General features: G+C 47.5%; 1 protein-coding gene across 1 annotated transcript in view; it reads left to right on the plus strand.

Annotated features, from left to right (window-relative positions):
• The window catches only part of LOC124803426 (cytochrome P450 4g1-like), a 126,996-nt gene that overhangs the window by 35,633 nt on the left and 73,371 nt on the right, over positions 1-17,992 (plus strand). The window contains exon 2 of the mRNA XM_047264609.1: positions 16,614-16,830. Coding sequence (XP_047120565.1) covers positions 16,614-16,830 — 217 coding nt within the window. The remainder of the gene's footprint in view (positions 1-16,613; positions 16,831-17,992) is intronic.

Genomic DNA, 17,992 nt, shown 5'->3' on the forward strand with positions numbered 1-17,992 from the left:
ACCCGGCACATCCCAACTGCGTGGGGGGTCAAGGAAGACTGCCTGAAGATAATTGGCAAAGGTTTTCCGATAGTGTGACCATCTATCAACCTCATTGTGTGCTTGCTGCAAGAAATACCAAAATTCAAGTCGCGACGTGGCAGTATCCCCATAGAGGTACGCGATCGTCCAACCTTTGATCCAGATGATCGACTGTGATTTAGTCGCCGGAAAGTAGTCACTCTCCGGATGATGCCGGCCGAAGTGGCCGTGCGGTTAAAGGCGCTGCAGCCTGGAACCGCAAGAGCGCTACGGTCGCAGGTTCGAATCCTGCCTCGGGCATGGATGTTTGTGATGTCCTTAGGTTAGTTAGGTTTAACTAGTTCTAAGTTCTAGGGGACTAATGACCTCAGCAGTTGAGTCCCATAGTGCTCAGAGCCATTTGAACCATTTGAACTCTCCGGATGTAAGAAGGAAGCAGGTGTAATATGTTGCGGGGTCACACGGAGGTAGCAAGCCACCATCTGTCTTCCTAGGAGCCAGACGTCCTCCACCGCGATACAAGTTAAGCGGTGATGGTCGTCATCCACTTGGTGACATTTCGGGCATAGTGGAGTGTCCACTAGTCCAATTGCATGGAGCCGTTGGTGGGTGTTGAACTTGCCACAGGCGACAGAGAACCACAGTGCCCGAACGAAGGTAGGAAAGAATTTTTGGTGCACATGTCTCCAAATCTTCGGCCAATGCAACCTGGGGTGTTTCAGTTCAATTACATTACAACTTATCCGTCGTAGCAGCCAAACATAAAAATCCTTCGCGCATGGCGGTCTCGTGCGCGGAAGCTCGATTCTGATATAACTAAGTTCCACGATAAATGTTGAGACATGCACAAAATGTGGCGTAATGTTGCCCACCGCCACCGGAGGTGTGAGGGACGCTGGAACCAGGAGATCCAGTAGGCGGGATGTAAGGGAATCACGCCCGCTACGCCATTGCTTATACATTGTGGCTAGAAGGAGCGCCGTCGCACGGCAGTGAACATTCGTAAGTCCGAGTCCCCCCTTGTCCGTAGGGAGAGTGAGCGTTTCGTATCGCACCTTGAGGGGCGACCCAATCATCACGAAATAGCCTAGTGCTGATTGAAGTCGACGTCCGAGCGTGAGTGGTAGGGGCAGGATCTGCGAAATATGCACCATTCGAGAAACCACATAAGTGTTCAGGTACTCGACTCGCTGCAAAGGATCAAGGCGCCGTAGGAGATGTTGTCGGACCATGGTAAGTGTTGTCTGTAAAATACGTCGGTAGTTAACCGCTGCAGTATGTTTTACAGATGAGGTAAAGTCTATGCCGAGATAGCGGAATCGTTGCACATAAGGAAACGGACTGATTTCTTCCGGCGTAAGGCCCCTTCCCACCGGCATTGCCGCCGATTTGTTCATGTTCACTGCACTACCCGCCGTCACACTGTGGTCCAACAACAGTTCAAGGACCGTCTTCACCTCTTCCTCAGAACGAACGAGCAGCAGGAGGTCGTCCGCATAGGCACGACATTTGAAGGTGTAGCCCCGTAGTTCCATCCCAGAAAGAGAATTGGTGAGCCTCCCAATTAATGGTTCCAACGCTATCGCGAACAGCAGCATCGAAAGAGGGCAGCCCTGGCGAATGGATCGTCGAATTTGAATGGGCCCTGCTATACGGCCATTAACCTGTACCAAGGATTGTGCGCCCCCGTAAATCCTTCTAATGAGACCAGTAAAACGGTCTGGAAAACCCATTTGTTCCAGTACAGCATACAGATAGTTGTGGCGCACCTTATCAAAAGCACTGTCAAAATCAATCGCCACCATCGCCGCTTTAAGCCGGCACTCCTCCGCCAGCGCTATCACATCACAGCACTCGCCAGTAGCTGTTTGCACATTCACCGATCCACCCGGTGTCGTCTGTTCCGGAGAGAGAACGCTACGAATTAACATACGACATTGGGACGCTAGCAACCGTGCAAAGATCTTATAGTCGGCATTAAGCAGGGTGATGGGGCGATAATGTGTGACCGTAATTCCTGGCTTCGGTTTATGTACTGGCACCAGGAGGCCTTCCATAAAAGCCGGTGGAATAGGCGCATCGGAATTTAACATCTCGTTGTACATTTCCGTCCATCGCGGTGCCATTTCGTTGCGAAATTCGCGATAGAATTCAGCAGGAAGCCCGTCAATGCCTGGGGACCGATTCAACGCACCTTGTGCGATCGCATCATGTACTTCCTCACAGCTAATGGCTTCCAGTAAGGTTCCCGCGGCTTCCACCGTCAGTGTACGGGAGACGGACGCGGCTATACGGTCGAGGTCATCGAAAGAGGCTGCTCCTTCCCGATAGATGTGTTGGTAATGGTCGACGAATGCAGAGACAATGTCCGCTTGACGCGTCACTCTTCGGTCTTCGCGGGTGATTAACTCCCGTACCAAAACGCGTCGTCGGTGCTTTCGTTCATTCACGACGTGGTGCATGGAAGGAATCTCGTGCCTTATCGTATCGTGACATCTGGCGCGCACCATGGTTCCCTGAAGATGTTTCCGAGCTAAAGCCACTAGTTTAGCTTTTATCCTTTTGCGTTCGATCCAGATGTCCTGTCCCGGCGGGCCATCATCCAGGTCGCGCAGTGCTGCAAAATACACTCCTGGAAATGGAAAAAAGAACACATTGACACCGGTGTGTCAGACCCACCATACTTGCTCCGGACACTGCGAGAGGGCTGTACAAGCAATGATCACACGCACGGCACAGCGGACACACCAGGAACCGCGGTGTTGGCCGTCGAATGGCGCTAGCTGCGCAGCATTTGTGCACCGCCGCCGTCAGTGTCAGCCAGTTTGCCGTGGCATACGGAGCTCCATCGCAGTCTTTAACACTGGTAGCATGCCGCGACAGCGTGGACGTGAACCGTATGTGCAGTTGACGGACTTCGAGCGAGGGCGTATAGTGGGCATGCAGGAGGCCGGGTGCACGTACCGCCGAATTGCTCAACACGTGGGGCGTGAGGTCTCCACAGTACATCGATGTTGTCGCCAGTGGTCGGCGGAAGGTGCATGTGCCCGTCGACCTGGGACCGGACCGCAGCGACACACGGATGCACGCCAAGACCGTAGGATCCTACGCAGTGCCGTAGGGGACCGCACCGCCACTTCCCAGCAAATTAGGGACACTGTTGCTCCTGGGGTATCGGCGAGGACCATTCGCAACCGTCTCCATGAAGCTGGGCTACGGTCCCGCACACCGTTAGGCCGTCTTCCGCTCACGCCCCAACATCGTGCAGCCCGCCTCCAGTGATGTCGCGACAGGCGTGAATGGAGGGACGAATGGAGACGTGTCGTCTTCAGCGATGAGAGTCGCTTCTGTCTTGGTGCCAATGATGGTCGTATGCGTGTTTGGCGCCGTGCAGGTGAGCGCCACAATCAGGACTGCATACGACCGAGGCACACAGGGCCAACACCCGGCATCATGGTGTGGGGAGCGATCTCCTACACTGGCCGTACACCACTGGTGATCGTCGAGGGGACACTGAATAGTGCACGGTACATCCAAACCGTCATCGAACCCATCGTTCTACCATTCCTAGACCGGCAAGGGAACTTGCTGTTCCAACAGGACAATGCACGTCCGCATGTATCCCGTGCCACCCAACGTGCTCTAGAAGGTGTAAGTCAACTACCCTGCCCGGCAAGATCTCCGGATCTGTCCCCCATTGAGCATGTTTGGGTCTGGATGAAGCGTCGTCTCACGCGGTCTGCACGTCCAGCACGAACGCTGGTCCAACTGAGGCACCAGGTGGAAATGGCATGGCAAGCCGTTCCACAGGACTGCATCCAGCATCTCTACGATCGTCTCCATGGGAGAATAGCAGCCTGCATTGCTGCGAAAGGTGGATATACACTGTACTAGTGCCGACATTGTGCATGCTCTGTTGCCTGTGTATATGTGCCTGTGGTTCTGTCAGTGTGATCATGTGATGTATCTGACCCCAGGAATGTGTCAATAAAGTTTCCCCTTCCTGGGACAATGAATTCACGGTGTTCTTATTTCAATTTCCAGGAGTGTAAAAGTCGGTGGTACGGCGGCGCCATTCTGCCCTTTCCCTGCTATATGAGATGAACGTACGGCGAAGCGCCGGTTTAGCACAAGTCAGCCACCAATCAAGCTTCGTCGCATACTTTCCAACCCTTCGCTCGCACATCGTCCATGTCTCAAGGATCCGTTGACGGCATTCCGGATCATGTAGATGTTGAATGTTTAGTTTCCACGGGGCCTTACTGTTCCACACCTCTCTACGGGGAAGAAGCACCGTACAGATGTAAGCGCTGTGATCGGAAAATGCCAAGGGCCAGCGTTCCGCGTCCTGGACATCATTTGCATGAGCCCGTGAGATATAAATGCGATCTAATCTGCTCGCCGAATGACTTGTCACATAGGTGTATCCCGGTGCAGCTCCATGTCGTAATTCCCACGTGTCACTAAGTACAAGGTCGTTGACAACGATTCGCAACTCCTGGCTGATGTTTGCTTGCGGCCATTGGTCTTTCTGGCTGAGAACACAGTTGAAATCTCCACCAATTATTACACATTCAGAACGTCCATGGAATAGTGGAGCAATGTCTTCTGCATAAAATCGCGCCCTTTCCCGCCGCCGATTGTTTCCCGACGGTGCATAAAGATTGATGATGCGTGTCCCAAACGTCGTGAAAGCCATTCCCCTGGCCGACGGAAGATAATACACGTTTTCCACTGGGAAGCCATCTCGCACGTAAACTGCCACCCCACTCCCATTGTGATCTCCATGAGACGAATAGGATTGGTAGCCTGCGATGTATGGGAGTGCAGCTATGTGGACTTCCTGCAGCAAAGCAATATCCACATCAGATGCCCAAACCGTTTCCTTCAGTAGTTGTATTTTGGCCGGTGAACGCACGTCATTGATATTTAATGTCGCAATACGGTTCGCATGGCGTTGAATCCCTCCCCCCCCCCCCCCCCCCCCCCCTGCACCGGCGCCGGGGGCTGAGGTAGAAGACGTTCTCTCGCCCATCTCCCTTCACCTGCAGCAATTATTAGGCCGTCTTCGTGAGTGCCAGCTGCCTCTGTATGACGTCCGGCGCCTCCTCAATATCCTCATACCACATCTTTTCAGGCTGTGATATATTCGTGTCCATAGCCACAGCATCTGCGTCTGGAGAGCCAACTGGCTGTGATTTCTCTTCAGCATCACCACGTCCCCGTACCGTCAATGTGACAGACCGCTGTGGGTCGGATCGAACAGTTCCCAGTGCCTCATCCTGTTTCGTAGAGGCTGTTGTGTCGTCTTGGTCCACAGGCACATCGTCGTCGGGGCAAGGGGAGTCATCCCGAGGAGATGTCGTGCGACGCCGCCGTTTCCTCCTTGTCGGGGAACGCTGTTTGCGTGATCTTCCGTCCGTGTCCTCAGATTGCAGGGAATCACGGCTGCCCGACAGAAAAGCATCCGTAGGAGCTGGAAGTGTTTCGAGTCCCATCGTTGAACTTGGCGGGAGTTCGGTCGAAACTAATGATGTCGTCTCAGAGTGCGTTTCAGACGGAACAGCATCCGTAGTGGCTGGAACTGCTTCTTGTACTATCGGTGTGCTTGGTGGGAGTTCGGTCTCATCTGATATTGTCGCCGTAGATTGTATGCTCGACGGAGCAGCATGCTCTGTCATCCCGACGTCTGCTACAAGGTTTCGGAGAGTGCCATCTTGATCTTCCACCGGGGCTGTGTCCTTTCGGTCATCAGCGGACGCAGTGAGGGCTTTGGCATAGGTGATCGGTAGTACTGTCATCGCCGGCGACGGCTCCCGCACATCTGAAGGCAGTTGCGTAATCCGCCGTTGCATACAGTTCGACCTGAGGTGTCCCTCCTGGCCACATCCAGAACATGTACGTGGTTGACCATCGTAAATCACCACCGCCCGACAACCACCAATTGTCAGATAGGACGGTACATGCTTCTGAAGATCAATAGTGATCTGCCGCACTCCGTTAAGAACGGGGTATGTGGCGAATTGTGTCCAGCGTTCTACTGTGTGGCCATGTACTGTGCCGTATGGCTTAAAAGCCTCGATAACTTCGTCAGCCGGGAGCTCAAATGGCAGCTCAAAAACTCGTATTGTCCGTATACCCAGACCAGCATGTTCTACAGTTACCTTGCCGACATTCCCGTCACTATGGCAAAATCGGAGACCTGCTTTTGTCGCCTGTAGAATTCTCTCACACGCCGCGTCATTTACCATCTTAACATTCACCGTGGGACTAACGATGGATAGGTGAATTCCGATAATATCGTTTGGCGGTATCTTGACGTCCTCTCGAATGAATCGTTCCACTGCTAAAGCCTTTGGTCGTTCGTAGTCTTTGCAGAAATTGAATCGTAATGTAGTTTTCCTGTACTTGTTCGCCATGATCGTTGTCACCAGCCCGCGTGCAGACTAAGTCCACAAGTAAACAAACACTCGCACACGCCGCACAGGCGGAAGTATCGGACCTCCGCTTCGCACGGCCGCTAGCGCCGAACTGTTCCTCACAGGCAGAAGTACAGCTGTGAGGGGCGGCCGCGAGTCGTGCTTCGGTAGCTCAGATGGTAGAGCACTTGCCCGCGAAGGGTGAAGGTCCCGAGTTCGAGTCTCGGTCGGGTACACAGTTTTAATCTGCCAGGAAGTTTAATATCCACAAATCCTTTTACGAAATGGCGGTAATAGTTCACTACTATCAAGAACGATTGCAACTCATATACTGATTCTGGTACAGGAAATTCATGTACAGCTCTAATTAATCTTGGGTCTGCCTTAATCCCAACTTTACTTATGACCTAGGTATGCTGCCTCTTGCATGGCAAAATTACACTTTTCTGTACTCAGTGTTAACTTAGCTGCTTTTAAATCTAGGAATATTTCCCTTAATCGCTGCATATGCTGTTCCATATCAGTCACATAGACGATTATGTCATCGAGATACACTAAGCATTGCCATAGTTTTAAACCGCTGAGTACTCTGTCCAAAAATCTCTGAAACATTGCAGGTGGATTTTTTAAACCCGAATGGCGTTCTTCTGACCTGGTAGTGTTCCTATGGAGCCGAGAACGTTGTTTTGTGTCGATCCTATTGTGTCACCTCCACCTGGTGATAAACACTATTCAAATCCATTGTTGAAAAATGTTTTTTCCAAGGTTTCTGTGATTTCTGGCAAAGGTAGGTGTCCGTTAGGGTTTCTCGCATTTAGATAGCTGCAATCACAACAAAACCTATACTTTCGTGTTACATCCATTGATTTATTCGGTACGACAACTATTCCTGCCCCCCATAGACTATTACTTTCTTTAGTCATTCCATCTTTCAGCTGTTGATCGATAAATTCCTCCAAAATTGGCTGCAAATACCTACATATTCTGTATGGGTTGCAGTAGACTAGTTATTCATTTTCCGCTGATATAAATTGGCTACAGATACCTACATATTCTGTATGAGTTGCAGTAGACGCCGGCCGAAGTGGCCGTGCGGTTAAAGGCGCTGCAGTCTGGAATCGCAAGACCGCTACGGTCGCAGGTTCGAATCCTGCCTCGGGCATGGATGTTTGTGATGTCCTTAGGTTAGTTAGGTTTAACTAGTTCTAAGTTCTAGGGGACTAATGACCTCAGCAGTTGAGTCCCATAGTGCTCAGAGCCACTTTTTTTTTTTTTTTGCAGTAGACTGGTGATTCATTTTCCGCTGATATATGGTGCTGTGTAATATGCGTAGCTAGTAGCGGCGATTTGGAAAAAATAAATCCTTAAATTCCAGAAGAAATTTTCCCATCAGTTTTCCATTGCTTCCCTCTAAGTGTTTCACTTTTCCTCGTAATGCAGTTTCAATGGTGTCTGGCAGTTGTCCACGGCTGATACCCCTCATGTCCCATTCTTCTTCCTCTACAATATCCACATTTGCGATCAATGACCCATATGTTAATTCTATGTCCTCTATGGTAAAATTATCTATAAAAGCAGATACCTTCTTTTCGCCCCTTATTTCTTGTATGCATTCAATACCTCTTTTAATTAACCAACCTGCCTGATCTTATACTTCATTTTCTTCTAACGTTCCCCAAAATTTCTACCAGCAAGGTAGGCTCAATACTGACCCAAAGTTATTTTCCAGTACCCTTGGGTACACATTAATGCGAATCAAGTTTTAGTGTGATGTTCGCGTTTTAATCGGTTCGTCCTTCGAGAGAGACTCCCATCACTACGTCGTTACACTGGCGATGGCTTCACCTACACGAAACATTTTTCCGTCAAGTTCCACCCTGTGTTGCCAAATATAGATTATGACGCAATGCTGATATAAAAAAATCTAATCCTAGAATAATATCATAGTCGTCACTCACTAAGGGCGCAATCTCTCCACAGTGTTCAAATTGAATCATATCCAGGCAAAAGTCTATGTCCACCAATACTAATGGTGTGACATGCTTATCTTCCGCTCCATGCAATCTGTACCATGGGGGGTCCCATTGAGTCCCATTGTTTACATTTCAACAGATAACTGGTGGCTACATACCCAGGTGCAACTGTGCCCAATAATATCTTCCAGCCCTTTTCTTCTACTATTCCTCTTATCGCAGATCCACCTCGGCCTACGATTTTGTAGCGTACACTCTTGCTGGAAATGTCTATAGGTGCACCTGAAGTTCTCGTTGGCGTTTAATACCTTCTTCTTCCCCGTCCCCTACTTCTAAAACGATTGCTTCATCTTGCTTTATTCACATTACCCTGAGGCTGCGACACTGCCACCTTACATGCCCCATTCGTCCGCATCTGACACTTTTATATTAGTTGCAAACATTGTTCGTTTGCCCTGCATGACAGTCGACAAATCGATCTCCTTACGCTCTGTAGCTAACTGCTGTGCACAAATCCGTCTGACCCCTACCCATACACATCTTGCATTTCCGCATGCAACCCTCTTAGAAAAGCATCGAGCGCCCTCTGCTCAGCTTCTTGCAAATAATTTCATCGACTGGAGCATACTGTCCTAATTCATAGGTAAATCCATTAATTTTCCTTATCCACATTGTTCCACAGTCTCCATATTTCTCTTAGATATTACTCCTAATTGTTTAGTACAGTGACTGACACTATTTCTTTTCGTACATCTCTCAATTAACCCTTCTTTAAATTCTTCGAATGTGTCTCAATTTTACATTTCCAAGATCTCCCACAAACGCCTACATCCTCGGTTGCCTTACCAGAGAAGCAGCAATTGAACTTGCGATTGACAAATCTACACACCACTGTGACGATCGCGATTCTATCAACCTTTTGCTAGCACATTGTAGTGTCGGCTTTTGCTGTACTGGGCCCTGCTAGCTCTGCTTTGAAACGCCTCTTGGTTGTATTTTGATTCCTGTGGCTGGCTCTGTTGCAACTCACTTCCGCTCTGGCGCACTTTTTGACAGAATACCGTCGATAAGCTACAAAATAAATGGTCTGTGAGGCCATTCGCTACTAGGTAATGATTTTTATCTTTTTAATTTCGATAATCATAATGGATGTTTTGAAAACCTACAACTGTGTCAATAGAAGAAGATCTTAAAGTACACCATTCCTTCATCAAAAATCACATACAATGGATAAATGGAGGAGCCAGAAAGTTTTATACACCACAAAAAATCAGGGCAAAAAGATCTCAGTGACAAGCTATATAGTGGATCGATTAATTTCTTCAAATATTTCTCTTGTATATAATAACTACAGTAAATCATATAAATATGTTGATCCTTTCAAACATTTGTAGAGGAACAGGATACGATTCAAAACTGTTAATTTGAATAGTAACTGCTCTAGTGATAGTAGTTGCAATTGACAATTTATTTATTACAAAATTGTTAAGACTTTCGAGGCCACTTGTTGACAAAATGCCTGTTGGGTTCTGTCTCAGGTTCTTCAGCTAACGTTCGTTTGATGATTTTTCTGACTTTTCGCGAGCCTGAGTAGTTGGAATTGTCAAAGCTTTACCCTGCACTGCTGCTGGTGGACTGGAGTCGAACTCGCGGCCGCAGATTATAATACACTCCTGGAAATTGAAATAAGAACACCGTGAATTCATTGTCCCAGGAAGGGGAAACTTTATTGACACATTCCTGGGGTCAGATACATCACATGATCACACTGACAGAACCACAGGCACATAGACACAGGCAACAGAGCATGCACAATGTCGGCACTAGTACAGTGTATATCCACCTTTCGCAGCAATGCAGGCTGCTATTCTCCCATGGAGACGATCGTAGAGATGCTGGATGTAGTCCTGTGGAACGGCTTGCCATGCCATTTCCACCTGGCGCCTCAGTTGGACCAGCGTTCGTGCTGGACGTGCAGACCGCGTGAGACGACGCTTCATCCAGTCCCAAACATGCTCAATGGGGGACAGATCCGGAGATCTTGCTGGCCAGGGTAGTTGACTTACACCTTCTAGAGCACGTTGGGTGGCACGGGATACATGCGGACGTGCATTGTCCTGTTGGAACAGCAAGTTCCCTTGCCGGTCTAGGAATGGTAGAACGATGGGTTCGATGACGGTTTGGATGTACCGTGCACTATTCAGTGTCCCCTCGACGATCACCAGTGGTGTACGGCCTGTGTAGGAGATCGCTCCCCACACCATGATGCCGGGTGTTGGCCCTGTGTGCCTCGGTCGTATGCAGTCCTGATTGTGGCGCTCACCTGCACGGCGCCAAACACGCATACGACCATCATTGGCACCAAGGCAGAAGCGACTCTCATCGCTGAAGACGACACGTCTCCATTCGTCCCTCCATTCACGCCTGTCGCGACACCACTGGAGGCGGGCTGCACGATGTTGGGGCGTGAGCGGAAGACGGCCTAACGGTGTGCGGGACCGTAGCCCAGCTTCATGGAGACGGTTGCGAATGGTCCTCGCCGATACCCCAGGAGCAACAGTGTCCCTAATTTGCTGGGAAGTGGCGGTGCGGTCCCTTACGGCACTGCGTAGGATCCTACGGTCTTGGCGTGCATCCGTGCGTCGCTGCGGTCCGGTCCCAGGTCGACGGGCACGTGCACCTTCCGCTGACCACTGGCGACAACATCGATGTACTGTGGAGACCTCACGCCCCACGTGTTGAGCAATTCGGCGGTACGTCCACCCGGCCTCCCGCATGCCCACTATACGCCCTCGCTCAAAGTCCGTCAACTGCACATACGGTTCACGTCCACGCTGTCGCGGCATGCTACCAGTGTTAAAGACTGCGATGGAGCTCCGTATGCCACGGCAAACTGCCTGACACTGACGGCGGCGGTGCACAAATGCTGCGCAGCTAGCGCCATTCGATGGCCAACACCGCGGTTCCTGGTGTGTCCGCTGTGCCGTGCGTGTGATCATTGCTTTTACAGCCCTCTCGCAGTGTCCAGAGCAAGTATGGTGGGTCTGACACACCGGTGTCAATGTGTTCTTTTTTCCATTTCCAGGAGTGTATTATGTACATGGCGCGCCAACGTCCAAGGGATTTTCCGTGAACATTGCCATTACAGTTCTCACCGTGCTACCTCCAATGGTCGTTGGCTGCGGCACAGGAATCCAGGATCCGTTCACTTTGAGGCTTTCTTGTTTCCCGTTGAAACTATTGTCATGTAAATGTATTTCTGTAGCTTGATTGAACAAGTGGGTGCGATACTCTTCTCTACAGCAAGAAATCCGTTAGACGAATTTTACTGTGTGGTCTGTCTCACACAGGCCCAGCCACTTACGTTCGGTGATTCTAGTGTTGATTAATGGTCCAGTCATTCCAACATATACTTTTCCAAACGTACGTGGTATGCGGTACGGTAGGCGACATATTCCCGACGTTTCACGTGAGTCCTCTTTCGCTTTTGCCGATCTGAGACACTTTTTGCTCTTCTTTGTCGGTTAATAATTAGTCTTCGTGCCGTATTTGCATAATATACGTCCTAATCTGTCTGTAACTCTGGAAATATTATGCATAAAGGCTGTACGTGACACTTCTTATTCCGACCTGTCACCTCGCCGACAGTTCTTGACAGTTCTTACGTAACTGATGCGGTACCCAGTGTTCCCCAAAACTCTAAGCATTGCATTTTGCGTCTGAGGTTCAGCGGCTCACCTTCTTGTCTCGTTCGCGTTACGAGCGTATTAATCATGGCTCTATTCTGGCATGGATACCACTTTGAAAGTTTTTACAGGTATCGATCCGCTTGTGTCTGTTTTCGATACACACTGTGTCCCAGGTTTTCATCACCCATCGTCACTTTTACGTCTGCAAAGGGTTGCTGTCCGTCCTTTTGTACCTGCACGGAAAATTTTATGTTGGCATGGCGACTATTCAGATGTCTTAGTAAATCACCGTTCACCATCATGGCTCCACGCAACGAAGATATTGTCGACGTATCTGTACCACAATTTAGGTTTACAAGGTGCCAAGTATAGCTCCTGTCCTCCGAAATGTTCCTTGAAGAATTCGGTCACCACCAGACTAAGTGGACTATCCTTGGCGAAGCCTTCCAGCCGATCGAGCCGATCGTAGAAGTTGCCATGCCACATGAAATATCTCCTGGTGCGACATGCGTGAAAGAGCGCCGAGATACGGGAAAATGGAACCGATATAGGGGGGGGGGGGGGGGGGTTGGGTTGTTTGGGAAGGAGACCAGACAGCGAGGTCATCGGTCTCATCGGATTAGGGAAGGACTGGGAAGGAAGTCGGCCGTGCCCATACAAAGGAACCATCCCGGCATTGGCCTGGAGCGGTTTAGGGAAATCACGGAAAACCTAAATCAGGATGGCCGGACGCGGGATTGAACCGTCGTCCTCCCGAATGCGAGAACCGATATACTCCAGATAATTATCGAGTAGCACTTCGGTAAACCAAGAAATAACAACAAAGCTGATCAGGACTTGTTTGATCCATGTTTTACTTTCTTCAGTTTCTCAGTTAAATGTCCTGAATCCTTTAGGTATGGGTCAGTCTTCGCCATATGCAGGAAGAGCAGAGAGGTGCTTTGCCAATTTATACCTCGGTGAGCCATGGGCGCTAACATCGGTCTTGACGGAACATTATGCTTATCGATCTTTGGTAATTCATGCATCTGAGGTGGTAGGGCTTCTGTGTTGGGCCAGTTCCTCTGTATGTTCGCCGAGAGAGAAGACGCCTTGATTAACCGATTCATATTCCGTGTTAGATTTCGGTACATCATGAGATTTAATAGGCCCTGGATGTTCTGCTCATAATTATTTATTTTATTTCATTAATTTTTTTATTTAGATTGGGCAGATTAGGACCTTGTGTCGCTGTCTTATATTGGACCAGCAACAACATACATAAAAAATATTATGAGGCATTTCGGAAGGTAAGATCCGATTAGGCGCGAAATGGAAACCACTGTGAAAATCCGATGGAACTTGGCACAGGTGTGATGTGCAGTGTCTTTAGTGTGCCTGTCCATCGCTTCAAGTCGCTCTTGTCAGTACAGAGCGCAAAGTGATCACGTAGAAATGCCTAAAACAACAGCATCTCCCGCCAAGTATGTGGATCTGGTGAGCGATTTCGCCTGAAGCTATGCAGCCCACTTAACATAAATGTCATGCGTTTCTTCCTTCAAGACAATTTTCAGCCACATTCTGCAGGGGCAATGAAGACGGACCTGCAGCGTTTTCGATGGGCAGTGTTTGATCACCTACAATACAGCCCTTAATTGACTTACTCCATGGTTCATGTCTGCTCACACGAACCGCTGACTATGACAACCTTTTAGCACAAACAACGAAAGGCAGACCACAGTAGAGAATTGGCGGAAAGCACAGGCGGCTGCATTATGTGACGAAGGTACTGGAATGTTTGTACAATGCCACGACGAATCTCGAAGTCGCAGCGGCGACTATTTAGAGAGGTAGCTGGAAGGTGTTGCTAACTGTCGCGAATAAAAAATTTTAGTTTTTGTTTGTGGTTTTCATTTCGCAACCGATTGGACCTTCATTTCCAAAAAGCCTTGGTACACACACATTCTCAGTTCCTATGCGTCATTCTGATTCAGTCATGTATACCTAAGGAATTACGTTACAATAAAATAATTACAAACACAAATAGTAACAGTATATTGTAATAACAATGTTATCCACTAAAACAGAACGCCTCTGACTGTGAGCAATTCTTAGGGAAGCTATCGTGTCACAATACCTTCATACTATCTTATGCTTTTACGTGAACGAATAACGTATCTATTGACAGCGCATGCGCGCGCGTGTGTGTGTGTGTGTGTGTGTGTGTGTGTGTGTGTGTGTGATAAATTTTACCGAATAAAGAATGCACGGTACAGGGTGTATATGCGGACAAGGAAAAAATATTCCCGGATTTTTTCCGGATTTCCCGGTTAAAAATACACTTTATCCCAGACGAAAATACGCTTTTTCCGCGTTAAATTACAGGATACTTTCCCTTGGAGCTGTAAAACATATCAGTCCTTTGAAGGGTTAAGGTTTCATGCACCAGCTTGAAATTCCGGACACATTAGTAAACGACCGTAAGCGGAAAAAAAAAATTATATGCACCCACAAGTACGCTGCATATTTTCATATTACAAAAGAATAAATTCGAATTCCAACAAACTCGGCAAGTTACTTTCCGAAGCATTGAAATCGAGTTTGCGATGCGCTTTTGTAAGTCAATCATAATGCCACGTGATCTCGCCAGCCAATGAAGGTAGGTATTCAAAGCACAGAACATGTGATGTAGTCAGTCAACAGCAACATCACTGTTAAATAGGACGAACACACGAGTAGGAGAAGTTAATGGTTTAAATTAATATACAAGTGCGGCTGCAAGGAAAGCTATGATTTCACATATAATACTGGTCTCGAAGATCAATTAGCCACCAGAAAAGCTAAGGTTTCACGTATAATTTGGTCTTTTTCTACGAGTGCTATAATCCAAGAGCATCGGAATTTCGTAAACCATACTAAAACACCCAATTCCGCTTAAAGTGTACATTCGTATGTCCAGATTCACAATGAAGTAGGTCCCAACCTGAAGTTAAGCTTTTCAGTGTGGTTTTCGGGATGTAAATTTTCTTAGAGTATCAATACTGCGTTATCTCGTGTTTGGTTCTTTATTATCGTGGCGTTGAATGAAATAAAGACTTGCACCTGGCGACCGAACTTCCCAAATAGGGGCCTCCCGGCCAACGATGCCATACGCTCATTTCATTTTATCGATAGTGCCATACGTGCCAGAAGAAGAAAACTTGCACGTGTAATCCAGCAAACAGTTGAAACTAGTCAATAGTATGGAACGAAACACTTCGTTTCAAATAAATTGACTGCCTCAGCGATAAAGATTAATAACGACTAAATATCTTTAGCAAACCGACGAAAATAACTTCACCGTTCTGCAAGGCGATTAATGCTTGACTGATATAAACCTGGAATTAAAATAAAACCAAAAAACTAAAACGAATAACATATTTTAGCCTTCCATAATTATGTGATTTATTTTATCTATGAATCTACGAAATCTATGAATTAATGGCTCCCGAGCACAGAAATCCGTTTTGTTTTCATTTGACGTCAGATCTGTAAATGACAGCAAAATAATTAAATGTAGACACTGTATCCCAAAAAAAATTTCCTGGTAGCATCCGGCTGCTTGCTACAACCACACTTCCAAGTAACCAGAAGCGGGAGAATGTACTGTTCATACGCGACTGGCATCTTCTCTAACGAACCTAAGGTAAACAATTGTGACGTCACGCTCATCGCAAGCAGTTTGCTGTTATGAAGTATTGCGTAGTCTTTCGTCCTAATGCATTTAACGCGTTTTGTTGTCGGCAGGCGTTTGCGTGTGCAGTTTGTTTTCTTGTAAATGGCGCATTTCCTTTGCAACTTAAGTTTTACTTAATTTTTTTCTCCCGTTTATGTTTTATTGCTGCATTATAATTCTGCAGTAGCGAGGTATAGTAATATTCTTTGTTAGACTATCAGTTGTTAGCAATCAAAATCACAAAAATTTAATTGAAAAACTAAAACTCTGAAAAATTCGCAGAGTTCTAAAAAATTCCCATGTTTTTCCCGGTTTTCTACAGGATGAAAAAAATTCCCGGGTTTTTCCTGGATCTCCCGGGGCGTATACACCATGACGGTATCTGCAAATAGTACACAAGAAATACTATTTTATAACTCTACCGTCTAAAATAAAAAGATCTGTGTTTACGGATTGTGTTGAACAGATAAAGAGAGTACTGCAGGACAAGAGAAGCAGAACGTAACCCACCCAGATTTCACATACAGTACTAATGTAAGCAGCAGCGCTTGAAAATAGGAATAAATTCTAGAAGCGCCTCATGTCATGCATGAAAAAACGTCACTGCTGCAGTGTTTTATCAGTTAATTCAGTTATATCATTAGTGTTCTGTTATCTGTGCAAGTTTTGCTGTGAAAATCAACATCAGAAATCAAGTTATTAGTGGTAGTTAACGTTTCCACGTCATTACTTATTCTGTACTGCTTGAGGTCCACAACTGTGCATGCGATCTGCTAAACTGCTTTGATTCATTTACTTACATAACACCATGTTCCAGGTTCTACATAGGCTCGAGGCTGGTGATCGTGCTGACGCAGCCAGAAGACATCCAGAGTGTGCTGCTGGGCAGCACACCACGAGAAAATATGCCACGTGAACGTGAACCTTTGGTCACATACACCTTCCGTACATTTCTAGGAGACGGGCTAATCGGCGTCCAAGGTGAAAGATGGAAAAGGCACCGAAAGCACATCGAACGAGTATTTCATACAGAAGTAAGTCGAATTTGGTGTACGATTCTCTTACTTAAAATACATTATGGTATTAACAAGTCTTCTCACTCTTAATCGATTGAGCAGGAAGTACGCAGTGTGATCACTTCAGTGTCTTGTCACACTACATATCACCTCTTCCTCTCTTCCCAGCCTACCGTGCCGGCCGCGGTGGTCTCGCGGTTCTAGGCGTTGCAGTCCGGAACCACGCAGCTGCTACGGTCGCAGGTTCGAATCCTGCCTCGGGCATGGATGTGTGTGACGTCCTTAGGTTAGTTAGGTTTACGTAGTTCTAAGTTCTAGGGGACTAATGACCACAGCAGTTGAGTCCCATAGTGCTCAGAGCCATTTTGAACCAGTCTACCGTTACAGGTGTTGCTTTGACGATGGCCAGCAATTCTTAATTAGACAAATGGTTCAAATGGCTCTAAGTACTATGGGACTTAACATCTGAGGTCATCAGTCCCCTAGACTTAGAACTACTCAAGCTTAACTAACCTAAGGACATCACACACACCCATGCCCGAGGCAGGATTCGAACCCGCGACCGTAGCAGCCACGTGGTTCCGGACTGCAATGCCTAGAACCACTCGGCCACAGCTGAGACAGTTATTTCCTTGTCTTTGCCATAACTCCTAGCTGAGACGAGCTCAAGTTATGTACTTAAAATTATCAAGTTGAAGCTAATCTGGCCGAAATCTGAACTAACACTCGCAAGGAACCGTGTGAGGTCGCAAGTTCAATTCTTAGTAAGGCTCATTTGAAAGTGTAATGTTAACAATTGCGACATGAAAATATTTTGCTGATAAGTGTCCGGGAGGCGCAGAGGTCAACCTTCCTTGGGCTGTATTTATTACACTTCACATAATGGACGTCGTCCACATTCAAGAAATGTTCAAAACAAACTTGCACCATGAACACAGAATGAAAACTGGCGCGCCATAGTGATCATAAAGTTTCGCACAGTCAAGATCGAAGGCGAAACCCTTGTGAGTTACAAACCGCGCAGGCAGTTCAGCTAGGTGTGCACATAGAATCATATTAGTGTAACGGGTTGATGAGAACTGACCGTATGTGATGGCATGTAATCGAATGCGAAACAGTCTGTCGTGGGGCTTATCGTGAGAATGGCTATTCCTTAAGACTTAGCTTCAGATAGTGCGAT

This window comes from Schistocerca piceifrons, chromosome 6 (genome assembly GCF_021461385.2).
Source record: "Schistocerca piceifrons isolate TAMUIC-IGC-003096 chromosome 6, iqSchPice1.1, whole genome shotgun sequence".
NCBI lineage: Eukaryota > Metazoa > Arthropoda > Insecta > Orthoptera > Acrididae > Schistocerca > Schistocerca piceifrons.